A 13,473-nucleotide genomic window follows, 5' to 3' on the forward strand; every position below is an offset into this window, starting at 1 on the left:
GAGCCCTTTGAACTTCAATTTAGATAATTCCGCGTTTATCCAATTTAAGTAGACTTTATTTATTCGAAAATATTAGCTTCAAAGGCTTGATTATCAAGATAAGGGTTTCAACAGAAGAAATGCCGATGAATATAACGAATGCTGATCTTCAGCAAAATTTTCTCCGCGAAACTGTTATTTTTGGGAGATCCCGCATAATCTCATCGTTAAACGCGAAATATGAAAATCGCGTTTCTAGCCGCGAGTGGCCTGTTTGCCCTGTCGGTGTAAAAGCGAGCGAGAAGCGACTCGCTGATGCGAAAGCTCGTCTCGTATCCGCGGCGATTCCGGGCGGCATTCATCACGGTGTTTCTGCCGACAAGGATATTCGTCTCTCAACGTTCTCATCGTACCGCGCGTGACTTTCAACACGATACTTTTGTACCGCGAAACCATTTCGCGCAGCCTGCAAAAATGCAGCATTGCATCCGGTGCGTCATTAGCCGACACCAGATATCTCTTCAAAGCCGATTCTCGAAACGACGTGCCTCATTAAAATGGGATACGAAACGCCTGCTTAGCGCAATGATGTAGCAAAAGTACACACACGACTGCGTATACGGAATATCCCGTTGCAATTTGCGAAATTAAATATTTAAGCAATCGAGAAAGGAGCGTCCCCCGAGACAAACAACGTTAAAACGGAAGCAAATTTCGCAAAGAGAACATACTATTCGTATGGAATAAGGTTCTGAAATTGCAGAGACATTATTGTAATAGCGTTTGCTTAATATCATCTTACAACGAATCGACGAAGAATCTCATAATAACGAACTTTTTGTTACGACGAAATTTTATAACATCTCGTATTAATGTCGATCGCGTCAAAACATTAATGATCGTTCGATGTAATGAGATTCTAAGATAACAAAATTTTATTTAAAAGTTTGATCAAACTTGCCGCGTAATATATGATATTTTATACGAAATTGGAGGGGGAAAAAAACGGCCGTAGAGAACGAATAGGTATATCGATATCACTTCTGATCAACGAGAATTGAAATGCGAAATATTTCACATTAAACAGAAGTGCCCGTTATATATTAATTCGCGATGCGATCGCACACGTTTGATGACAATTGGTTAGTCTGTAAATTTGGATCTCGCTATAAATGCGCGCGAGCCGGCATTATACTGTTTTCGCTACACGCGACGAGGCAGAAAGCAAGTACGTCGTTATTAATTATAGCTTGATAAATATTTAAAATGCTCGTGATTGATACCTGTTTGTGACAGATAGGCGGAGCGTGCGCGCGAGTTACCGCTCTCAGATCGGCAGAGACGAATTTTCGCCCCGGAATTAATTATTTCCGTGCAAACATCGCTTTAATATATTCCGATTGACGTTACCCCTCCCCACCGCCGGTGCGCGATGGATCAACGTTTGGCGTATGAAATAAATACGCCGCATCATACGTCGGGTCCACGTCACGCTCAGATAGAGGTACGCCGTTATTCCGGGATTGCTTTTTTTCCACTCGCTGATCTCGATGGCGTATGTGTACACCGGCCGAAAATACATAAAAAAAAATATGCCGCTTTTGAGTCCTCGGTAAATACGAACGGCGGTGCTCGCGCGCTCGCATACGCGAGCCATACTACGTTTGTTATGACTCGAATTTGTTGAGTTTCCGCCGATACGATGGAGAACACGTTGAGAGACACGAAAGGTGGGGAATTGGTCGGTGACACGGGCGAGACACGAGGTGACATTCCCTTTCTTCTCGTTGCTCTCGATTGTACTTCCGCATCCGATAAGCGAACAACGGTATCCGGATCGAGTGGACGCGTAAACGCGGAATTTGTTAAACGCCCTCCCGTTACCGAGAGTGATTGGAATGTAATAGAAGTATAGGTCCATCGAGACGTTGATTATCCGTGAAACGAGATCATCCACTTTGCCGGGTTCTATTGGATCATAATTTGCGCTGCACTTTGACGCTGCAACAGTCGACGGTCGATGGCGAATAATTTCGCCGTTGGCGTTGGTGAGGGAGAGCATGCACGGGAGGATACGTGTAAACGTGTAAAACTACAATATAATATGTACACGAAGTACATTTAGAAGGACATCGAAGTACATCGTAGCACCACAGCAGAAGCATTATAGAACGAAACGTTGTGTGTGTGTGTGACGCGTACACGATCATGTATGACGTGTACATATACGGTGTGTATACGCATGCGGCCCATAGTTGCATGCAAACAACCAGCAACGCGATCAGCGAGAATCGAATTTTTTCGCAGGTAAGTGCTCCGACGGCGCCCGGATAAAAGCACGTAAACGTTGGACGTTCCCCGATGCATTTTTCCCTTTTACGTATACAGACGATCTCTCCGACGTATATCCCGCGCGCACGCTTTTCGACCTGCTCAAGATCGCGATAGGCAACATCCGAGCACGCAAAGTGTTATATCTACCGTGCGTTAAAACTGCGATGCCGCGAATTCCGCGATAATGCGAAATGTTACGATAATACGAAATTACGGAACGACGCTAAAACACATCCATAACAACGGTATTCGATCGAGTGGCTTAAACGCGGGAATTTGTTAAACGCCCCTCTCATTACCGAGAGTGATTGGAATGTAATATAGAAGTACGGTAATACACACTCGTGTATTTTTATTTTTAATTTACGGAGAAAGAATTTGCGTTCTGTGCCGTTATAATTCCGTTCAAATACAATAATTCATAATCGATCGATATTAAATTATGATAAATGCAATATCACCGTTTATACGTGAAATTATTTGCTCGATTGAGAATAAACTCTATGGAGACGAACGACGAACTACGGACAAAAACGTATTCGTCTCACTATTGCGTCTACTTTCACGTCGATAATATCCGTGAGTCTGTTTGGACGTGGAGCTGGATGGACGAAACGCGCTACAGTCATTGCACGGAAGACACGGACAGGGTAGACAGCATCTTGACAAGCCGTAGAGAGATAAAAATTGAAGCTAGAGAAACACTTACCGGCCACTCCAGCATAAGCCTGCATTCCAGGATACGCGGCGGCATGCTGAAGTGCCGCCTCCCCGTTGGCCAACCCCTGCGCTGGAATGGACAGATGGAGGGCATCTACACTTCAGTAAGCTCAGCTCTTATCAGGGAAAGGGGCCTAGCCTAGAGGCCCCTGTCGCAATATCCACCAGGCCAATCGATACCGCTCGATATTTTCACCGACTATACGCTCGTACTAGTAATGACTACCCGAATGGCGATAAAGGACGAAGATTAATGAAGGATTGACTATAAGAATGATTGTACGTTGCATTATCGCTGGAATTCATCGCTTTTATAGTATGTAAAGTCCTGATTTTTAAATGACGTTTTAAAAAATCAACGTTCTACGGTTTAATTTGATCAATATCCAGATGTGACTTATCTTTTATCTATATCGCACCCCTAGAAGAATACTGTCACAACTAAAAACTTTCGATTTTGAGTTAAGCCCATAAATAGTATGCCTAAAATATTACCTACACTGTTAAATTCACAGTGTCAAATTATACTCAATTTAAGTTATTTTTAAATTGAATTAAGTTTTTTTTTCTCTCCTGAAAATTTTAAATTTTCAAGTTGTGACAACATTCTTCTAGAGATGCATTATATCATAAATTTTTTGGAAAGTAAAAGCCGAGGTTCAGTCTAAAGAACTCCGAGAATAATCGAAAATACATATAAAGAGAGAAAGATCTCCATAAATTTTTACTCATTTACTTTGTTAAGTACGAGTTCAATTGTTCGTTGCCGGAGCTAAGTCACTCTTGCGTGAACGTAAATCTCGCGCTTAGCAAGAACCTGCAAAATCCCACATTGGCGGTAGGTCTTCCGCGTATGGACCCCATACACGTCGCCGTTAATTCCTCGCTCTCCTCGCAAATAAACGCCAATGAATGTAACGTCGCTTCCTCGCCAAAGTACGGAAAAAGTATGACGCGCGAGTATATACCGCCCGGCGTACTTGGCATGGTACTTGGCCTGCGCGAAGTTATTTACATCCCCGTGGAATAATAAAGTCCGCCGCCGCGCCGATTGGCCGGGTATTGCGCAGGGGCGGCACGATGCGCCTGAGTTGATACTCACGTCCCGCATAAGTCTGCGGTATTCCGTTGGTGTAGACACCCGGATCCGAGCCTGCTGGCTGGCCGTTCGGCGTTTGAGCGGCCATGTTAAAATTGGGCATCGTTGGCGACGGTAACGACGGTAGTGCCCCGTTAACCGGTTGCCCTGTGCCGGTACCTACGAGCAAACCTGATCAGTACACACCAATTACCCTCTTGCACTTTCAACACCGAACACGATTATCCTTTATGCGCGAAGCGTCTAATCGAGACGCACACAATTTTTAATTCTCTCCGCTTTTCTTGTTTCTCTCTTTTCGCTTTTCCTCTGCGACAGATATTATATGCGTAACATAACTGGTCGGTCGTCGAAAAAGGTCTTTTACGATCCGTATGCCTCGCGCAGCATTTGAAGAATTACGAACTATCGGATGAATTCGATTTCATGGACTAAAACCTTACTCAGAGTTAATATCGCGGAGCTGTCGATTCAGTCGAAAAGCTACGTTCAATTTTTCTTCCTCTTTGTATATGTACATACATTTCATGCAACTTTTGTGTAACTGCTATACGATATTACTGCAGCTATACACTTGTTCTTGAATTACGATTCTAGTTTACGCGAAAAGGTCGTGTTTATCGATAACAGTTTGCCTTTTGTCTGTGTCAACGGTGCGATTCGGATCAGCGATCAAAGCCAAAGCCTCGCGTTGCGCTAATAACGCATTGATCGCGCCGATAACCAACGTTTGGTGTCACGTCAATATGACTCGGCGTAGGTAATGAAACATAATTATGTTTGGGCAACATCTGTTGTATATTTCTATCGAGTTAACACATGACTACAGGAAACACGCAGTCAAGGCCGTCAAGGGCACACGATAATAGTAATTTATGATTTAATTTAATTTTTTGAAATTATATGATTCTCACACAAAACAATCTCCCATTCGATGCGAGGCGAGTTCAGAAGTCGCCTAAAGAGACGTCACAATTGGCTGTCGGATAAAGAGAAGAGAACACCGACACTGTAATACTTTCGAATATCGGGTCTGCGAAAAGTGGAAGATCGGGAACGTAGAAGAATCTCGATGCCACGATAACGCCCGGATTACGTTGCGTGCCCTCACATCGTCGCTCGTAGTCGGTTACGTGCATTGAGTATGACGATGCGTCGTAAACTTAAACTTCCGTGACTGCACGATATACGCTCCAGCATTTTCGATTCGGTTAGGCAGGTCAAGCGTTTCTATACAGGGTGAGACTTATAGCGAGAGCACCGTTCGGCTTCTTTCATTAAACTTTGTATGATATGAATTTCATAAAACTGTAACGAAAACTATATCTCATCTAGAAGTTAGAATCTCTAGCCAATCCCTAAACAGTTTATTGAAGTACTTATTTTTAACTGAGATAACTTTATTTTGAGTTTGATATTATTAAAGAAGACTCAACTTCTACTTCCGAGATTACAGCCGAGCATGTAGGTCTACTTGTCAATGCCACCCTGCACTAAGAAAAAAATGTTAACTTGACTAAATATTCTCAACTAATTAATATTTTTTCAATTAAAATATTTAAGAAGTATTTGAGTCATGTTAGATTTAACATATGTCGTATATAATTTAAATACATAAATATTTTAATTGAAAAAATAATAATCAGTTAAAAATACTTAGTCAAATTAAAAACTTTTTTCTTCTCGGTGTGTATACACGCAGTTTGCGGTTGCGCCGTCGTTTCGTCGAAAATAAAAGCTCTCGCTGCTACGGTAATCTTCAGTGCGAAGTAAAACGGACTGATGCGGCGGAGCCAGGGGCTTCGGCGGAGAAATAAAATATTATTTCCCTATCAAACGGCATTACCTTCCGCTCGATGAGACTCGACGTATAACGGAGCCGATTTCCGCGCTTACTTTACTTCTCTACAGCACTTCGACCTCTCCGTTGTTTCTTGCATCGCGATGCCGAGAGGAAAAAGGAAAAAGAAAGGTGTGAGCAAAGAAAGACAAGGAAGAGAGCGTTTCTTTGGCTTCCTTCTTCCCCTACAACGAGCTTTCGATAAAGTTTCACGGTACCGGCAATATCTCTCGCTTGAGTCACGTTCGATGAAAATGTTGTATTGATTTACGAGTCGGTTATAAGGCAACCCCACTGCACGCCTCGTCTGTCGCGCGAGAATCCAGGGAAATTATAGTGAAGCAGACCAAGGAGAAAGGGCGACCGAATGGGAGATATGTTTTATATCACTGAAATCGAACGGCTATCGAATTGATGGCGGATAATTCGTGTGCCCTCCGAGTATTTCTTTCCTTCTCGATAAAATGCATGTTTTTATCGGATTGGTGCTGTTAGTTGATTAACTTGAAGTTGATTAACCCAAATTGGAAAAATGTTTTTCGCGTAATCTTCGTAAATTGTCATTGAAATATCATGACGAACGTTCTTTAATATTAGCAAGGCGTGTACATTATATTTTCATTATAACTCAATATTTTGTATTAACTTAACAATCGAATGAACACTTCTCGATTAAACGAGATTATTGTAAAGTCTACATATATCCCTACATATATCCATATCTAAAATATATTTACAAAAGAACGCTACGTAAAAAATAGAAAGATATAATATGTAACGTGAAATATTTTTGCGAGAGAAGGATGCAGTTTATAACCACGTCACACATATATATGTTTTTAAAATTCAAAAGTTTCTACGAAAAAATTTTGTTTAATTTCAAATTTTATTTTTAAAGACCTAAAAATATCTCAGACAATGTCTCGATAAATGAGTTATTCTCTCGCGAATATTTGCATGTTTTGAGGTATCCAGCATTCTTATTTTTTTTAGCTGGGTATAGGCTTACCAGAGGTTGGTGGGACCACGGGATTTGGCATGCCGTTCAATGTATGCGGTAATTGTCCAGCTGCCAACGCCGTCATTGGATTGATGTACGTTCCCTGTGCAGTCGCGGCTGCCATGAGCGCTGCTTGCTGCTACAATATAAAAAGAATATTAATATTGTAAAAAAAAACCGTTCTCCCGCATTTTATATAAATATATTTTTTCTTCATTATTAGTTTTGCAAACAAAAACTTTACAAAAGTATATAATCTTGAAGAGTATTCGCGTAATAAAAGCTATCTCTTTTGTTATAAGAAAAATTTTTATATCAACTTAATAAAGAAAGGAATATTGTATTTGAGATAGCATCAGATGAATATTTATATTATATATTATGTGTGTATACCGTTATAAATATAATAATTTAAAAAAATGACATTTTTCTTTTTGCTGAAGCCTGGGAACAATTAAGACGCGCGAGGTGATTGCGAGGGACCTCTTTGCATGCCGAGTTAACGCGCGGCATCGAGTTTCGGCCGATCGTTTCCGAGAGTAACGAGGGACGAACCATCGCAGATTGTGAGTCGTGGTAACGAGGACAACAAGGCGGTAATGCGGTAACGCGAGAGCCATTAACGGTAACACGACCCACCTGAGCGTAAGCGTTGTAAGCGCCGAAATGATTGAAGAAGGGGTTAAGGATGCTCATGTTCCCGGCCATTTGCTGCATGCGTCTTATCTGTCTCTCTTTATCAGTGTCTGCGAATTTTACCACTATGCTGGATGACGCACCCTGCAACAGATAATGAAGATTGTTAATTTCTCGCTCTCGTAACGCCGAGATTTTTACGGTATGACGATTTTTACGATGTACGAGGATTAAAATGCACATTTTAACGACCTCCTTAACGAGCTATTATTTACAGCACGCGTTACAGCCAGAATACTGAAAAACTGTTTTAATTGGGTTTTTATAAGTAATCGAATAATCAAAGATTTTAATACTGCAGCTATATTTTTAAATAGCGCTTATTTCTTTGTATTTGATAGGAAAAAAGTTAAAAAGTTAAATAGTTTCATTAAATCTTATGCAAGTTTGTTTATGGTAAAAACATAATTATAAATCGTATAAAGCTTTTCTACGCATCTCAACATTAATAATTAAATTTATGATTAAAATCATTAAAATTCAATACGGTTATATAATAACCGTAATTTTCTCAAAGAAATGTATAATGTAAAATAATGTCAAATTTATCGCACAAGAAGCAAATCTTGCATAATACTCGCTAGACGTGAAAGACTATAGATATAAGTGTAAAACATATACGATCGAGACGAATAAGTGATTCACGATCGTCGATCCTTTTGCAAAAAAAAAAAAGGACTTCTTTTCTTTCGAGACGCTCGTGAGGATACGTAAGGCGATGACGTTCTCACGATGTCTGAAATATAAATGGAAAGGCAACAGGTGGTCAGTGGCCATTGTGGCTGCGGAGAAAAGCTCGGCATTCGAGCTCCCGGTGATACATTATATATTCACGTCATCAATGCAAATGCTAGCCGGGCCGTTTCTGAGTTTACGTAACGTTTGTAGTGTTACAACTCGCCTAACGAGACTTCTAAGCTTTGGTCACGCGACTTCGCATGACGCACGTCGTGCTTCATTCGCGTGCACCTCTTCTCACTCCTCTTTTTTTTTCGCGCAGCTTTTTGATTTTGTCTCAACGTCCCTCTTCGGCAAGCTTAAGATAATCGATGAAAGAGAATATATCTATATATTACATTAAAATATTCATATCAATTCTTCCGATTGATTCATGATTTTTATAATTTTATTCAAATATAACTTTTATGTTAATATAACACTTACTGATTCCATCCTGATTTATGAATTGACATTAAATCGATACTATCACGATGAACGATCTCCTCTTACACGCAAAAGCCTCGTGTCGCGCATAGAAATGGTTACGCAACAAAGAAACAAATTTCGTATAAACACCTTAAAAATAAATTCAATTTAAGATGAATAAACGCAATTATTCCATGAAAATTCTTGAAACAATCAACCCCTGTAGCACATGTATATAAGAGCTCGCTAATTAATCATTATTAAACCCGTAATAGTGCTATCGTTGATCGAATTAAACGGTTCAATAACACGCTATCACACAAAATTTAAATCAATTAAAAAAAAATAGATAAGATATTAATTAAATATTTAAAAATACTAGACGTTTTAAAAACCAGAGCTTTTTATAAAAATAATTAAATTTAATCAAATAATTGAAGGGATGTGGATGAAGAGTCGCGCGTAAAACTTTCAATACTATCGATCATTTTAAAATAGATGTAATTCCGCATATGTGCTAAAAACGGCATAGACAATGAAACAAAAAATCCGTAAGGAAAAGTTCGATCCGTGGCGCGACTGTTATTCCATCGGACAACTAGAGCGTATATCGATAATCAGTCGACTGTCTTCACCCTGCAGTAATTCTCGACAAAAGGCTCGAGGCTCGAGGCCGTTATTCATCGGCGAAGCGCACGTACGCTGGCTGGTGGTGCAATTGCTTGTAATTTAACGACGAGGACATATAGTCAGAGTCGGACCGGTAACGCGATATATCCGCTTGACAGATTTCCACGGACCATCACCTTGTGACACATCGCGTCCCGTTTCTATATCAGATCGATCGAGAACATCGCTTCGGTGATTTCGAAGACAAACCTGACGAGAAACGTTTTCAGCCGTGCGTGCACGCAGCCCGGCGCGGCGGTCTGCCCCGACAATCCTGACGTTCTCGCCGTAATGCATATGCTATACGCGTCGGGGTACGTACTGCGTGCGCGTTAAATGTTCGTCTCTGAAATGAAAGAGGGGAGTGATTTTGTGCGACGCGCCAATCGACGCTGTCAGAAACACTCGCTCGTGTCGCCGCGCCGAATTTTGCTTTCATTATTTTTGCTTTCCCCCTCCCCCCCCCACCCTACGTCGTTTCGACCCGAATTCACGCGAGAGGGAACAGCTTTTAGAGGAAAGCCCTCCTATATCGTGCCCTCGTGGACCTCGTCCTGCGCGTTACACGGCAACGAAAGAAATACGGCGGAGAAGCTACGAACGCGATGCATATATACCTATAGGATAATACGATCCGCTCGACGTCTCGCAAGTCCCCGCAGGTCTTAACATGTGGCGGTCTTTCGTAAATCTCTGCACATCTCCATCGGCGCACTCACGACGCGGCGACATTCACTCGCGAAAATCGACGATATATCGTCGCTTGTGATCGCGCGACACTTTGCGCAGCACTCCCGGTATTAATCTCGCGACGCGGCACGTACCTACTTAGGTATGTACACGGCAACGGAAAAATTACGGCGGGGAAGCAACGAACGATGCATACCTATACGGATAATACGATCCGCTCGACGCCCGTGACGACGCTTACCGTCCCGCAGGCCGCAGGTAGACGCCAAAATGGCGGAGAGAAATTTATAGTAAATCGCGCGGCCGACTTCACTCGCCACTCGCCCGGAGCAACCGTCTGAACCGTCGCGCGGACGGCGGACGCTGCACTTGCTGCTCGTGAAACGGTTTCGGATAACTGCAATTAAATCATCGATTTATGAACACTGCGTCTATATCCGCCACAATCGCTATACATATCAAAACACGATTAATTGCGCGATTAAACGTACGACGTTAATAGAGATTGCGATCTCTAATTAAACACGGCGCGACGTTACTCGATTTAGAGTCGAGCTCGTTCTTTCATCCGCGCTCCGAAAACGACGGCAATTTCATTCTGATGCCATTGACGCTTCTGATTGGCTGTCGCGACAACGTTGCGGCTAGAGTTTTGCGTTTTCATTGTAGAACAGACTTTAAGCCCCGCGCGGACAGTGCGGACACCGGACACACGACGATGAGCCGCGAGACGCGAGTCAAGTTGACGGTTGAGAAGCGAAATCGATTATCCGAAAGAACGTGATCGTAAGTAAATCGGTAAGTCGGCGTTATCGAATGCGATGTACCTCGGTATCCGTATAAATCCCGCGAGGCGAGGCACATATGTATTAACTAATTATTCGACACAGATGACGGTTTTCCGTAATCTCTCAGCCGCCCGCGCCGGACTCGGCGATTCGTGTATTACTTAAGGCTGATATTTCATGTGTCGTCAAGCGTACTGATTCGCTACGAGATAGAGGATTTCTAGAGGCTCGAGAACATTTCTACGTTACAACCGAGTGACGTGCTTGAAAAATTTGTCGCATGATAAACGAAATACCAGAGCGTATCGGCGCGGCATTCCGAGAGCAGTGACGTCCGAACAATTGACTGAATTGACAAAGCCGCGGGCGCCGCGGGCCGCGGCTCGTGCAGGGAGGGGTAGAGTGGGGATAGGTGACTACGCACGACGCGCGCCGAGCGCGCGTTCGGCGAGCCGAGTCACCTACCCCCACTTTTTCCCTACCACTTGCTACTTGTTTGCGCGCCGACTGCGTCGTTCGTCGCTGTTCGTCGCTTCTTCGCCGTAATTTTTCAGTTGCCGTGTAACCAAGTACGCGCCGCGTCGCGAAATTAATGCCGGGAATGCCGTGCGATGAGTGTCGAAAGTGTCGCGCGATCATAAGCGACGATATCGTCGATTTTCGCGAGCGAATGGCGCGGCGCCATTGCCGCGTCGCGAGTGAACGCGCCGATGGCGATGAGATTGACGAAAGTCCGCCATGTCTACCTGCGGGGACTTTTGGGACGTCGAGCGGATCGTATTATCGCGCATCGTTCGTTGCTTCTCTGCCGTAATTTTTCCGTTGCCGTGTAATTAAGTACGCGCCGCGTCGCGAAATTAATGCCGGGAGTGCCGTGCGATGAGTGTCGAAAGTGTCGCGCGATCATAAGCGACGATATCGTCGATTTTCGCGAGCGAATGAGTCGCGTCGCGAGTGAGTGCGCCGCCGACAGAGATGACGCGACAACGGATCAACGGAGGAGGCTCGAGGAGAGGAGGAGGCCTGGGAGGCATCGGGCGACAGCGGGGCAACCCTGGGGTAAGTAATTATTTAATTATTTATTTATTTTGCTGTCCCGTGTCAGTCCTGTCGCGGATTCCGTCACCTTTTCAAGCGCGACTCGATTCGCCCATTACGTGTGATGCGTGATACTCATTTTTCGGTATTCGATCTCTGGCATACGCGAGAAGAGATTACGTCGCGTCTCTCTCTCTTTCTCTCTCGCTTATTGCTCTCTCTCCCTTGCATTTGAAAATCAGATATCTGTTGGAATAATGTTTTACTTCATATAATTAATTATTTACTTCAAGTATTGATTCTTGGACACTGCATATTAATGCAAAAATATATTTCTATGTTACAGATCAACGCAGGGTTCAACTTACAACTCCGCTGTTGCGCATCGGCCGGTAAGTTATTTATTTATTTCAATATCGAGAGGCGACGCACGCGACGGATTTGTAGTTTACGCCTCACTACTCGCCGTTCTCTCTTTTGATGGTTTTTGAACTTCTATATTAAAGATATTTTTTATCTTTACTTTTTGTTTTGCTTTGTACTCGTTATCTGTGAAGTATACGCATAGGGTTCTTTTTCTGAAATAACTGCCCTTTTCTCAGCTTCCTCATAAGTAGGTATTTATAATAATAATTTCGTGTGTATTCTCAGAACGTGGTAGATTATCATTTCCATTGACCTATACAAATCATGATTCCGTCATGCGAAACGTCGTCGGGGTAAAGCGGCTTTACTCTTTCGTGCGAAGGATTAGATCTTTTTCGAACTGGTTTACGCGCTCTGTGAATGGTGAATGGTTATTTTTCTGTTAAAGCGTTAATTTGTAAAAAAAAAAAAAAAATGTTACACGCTTTTCGATATTCTTTTCTGTTAATTATAATCCTGTATCAGCTACGTACGAGTATTGCACCTCCGACTTCGAAATTGTGCACGCTTTTTTTGCTTGATCCGCAGACTATTTACGCGTCTCGAATCAGAGGCGCGTTCGTGCATCACGCAACGGCCAATATTTCTCCGGAGGCTCTCAATATTTTCGCGCTCATCGCGGGCGCCAGGGTGTTCCCTTTCTTTATTTTGTTCGTATATGTATGATACGTACATATGTATCTCTCTGCGCGTGTGTCAACGTGGCGGTATGCGACCAGGGCCTCACGTAGTTATGCTTACCGAAGCGTGTGACATTTTTTGTCACGCCTCGCGAACCCTCCAACGCCACGCTTCTCGCGCACCGAGATCTTCCCTTCGCGTACATATATTTTCCGGAAATGTCTCGTAATAAAAGGCAAAAACCACGCGTCAAGTGTTTCGTCGCGCCGCACCAAAACGACCGACGTCTCTTTCGTTGTTCAATTTTCCTCGTTCCAATCGAGAAGCGCGAATATTCTTGCGACTCGCTGGTAGGCATTCGACTCTGGTTCTGTATTCGTTGAAGTTTGGAATAACTTCAATCGATGGCCATCGTATCTTATCACTT

At 43.0% G+C, this 13,473-nt stretch overlaps 1 protein-coding gene across 6 annotated transcripts in view; it reads right to left on the reverse strand.

The window, feature by feature from the left end:
• The window catches only part of LOC143895228 (CUGBP Elav-like family member 4), a 466,213-nt gene that overhangs the window by 21,707 nt on the left and 431,033 nt on the right, over positions 1-13,473 (reverse strand). For 5 of the 6 annotated variants that reach the window (XM_077402212.1, XM_077402214.1, XM_077402213.1 and 2 more), the window contains 4 exons: positions 7,612-7,752; positions 6,982-7,111; positions 4,136-4,303; positions 3,023-3,127 (listed from right to left, as the gene is read on the reverse strand). In XM_077402212.1, coding sequence (XP_077258338.1) covers positions 3,023-3,127; positions 4,136-4,303; positions 6,982-7,111; positions 7,612-7,752 — 544 coding nt within the window. The remainder of the gene's footprint in view (positions 1-3,022; positions 3,128-4,135; positions 4,304-6,981; positions 7,112-7,611; positions 7,753-13,473) is intronic. The other variant, XM_077402210.1, reaches the window with a different exon arrangement.

Source organism: Temnothorax americanus, unplaced genomic scaffold (assembly GCF_048541705.1).
Source record: "Temnothorax americanus isolate GAGA-0224 unplaced genomic scaffold, ASM4854170v1 Scaffold15, whole genome shotgun sequence".
Taxonomy (NCBI): Eukaryota; Metazoa; Arthropoda; class Insecta; order Hymenoptera; family Formicidae; genus Temnothorax; species Temnothorax americanus.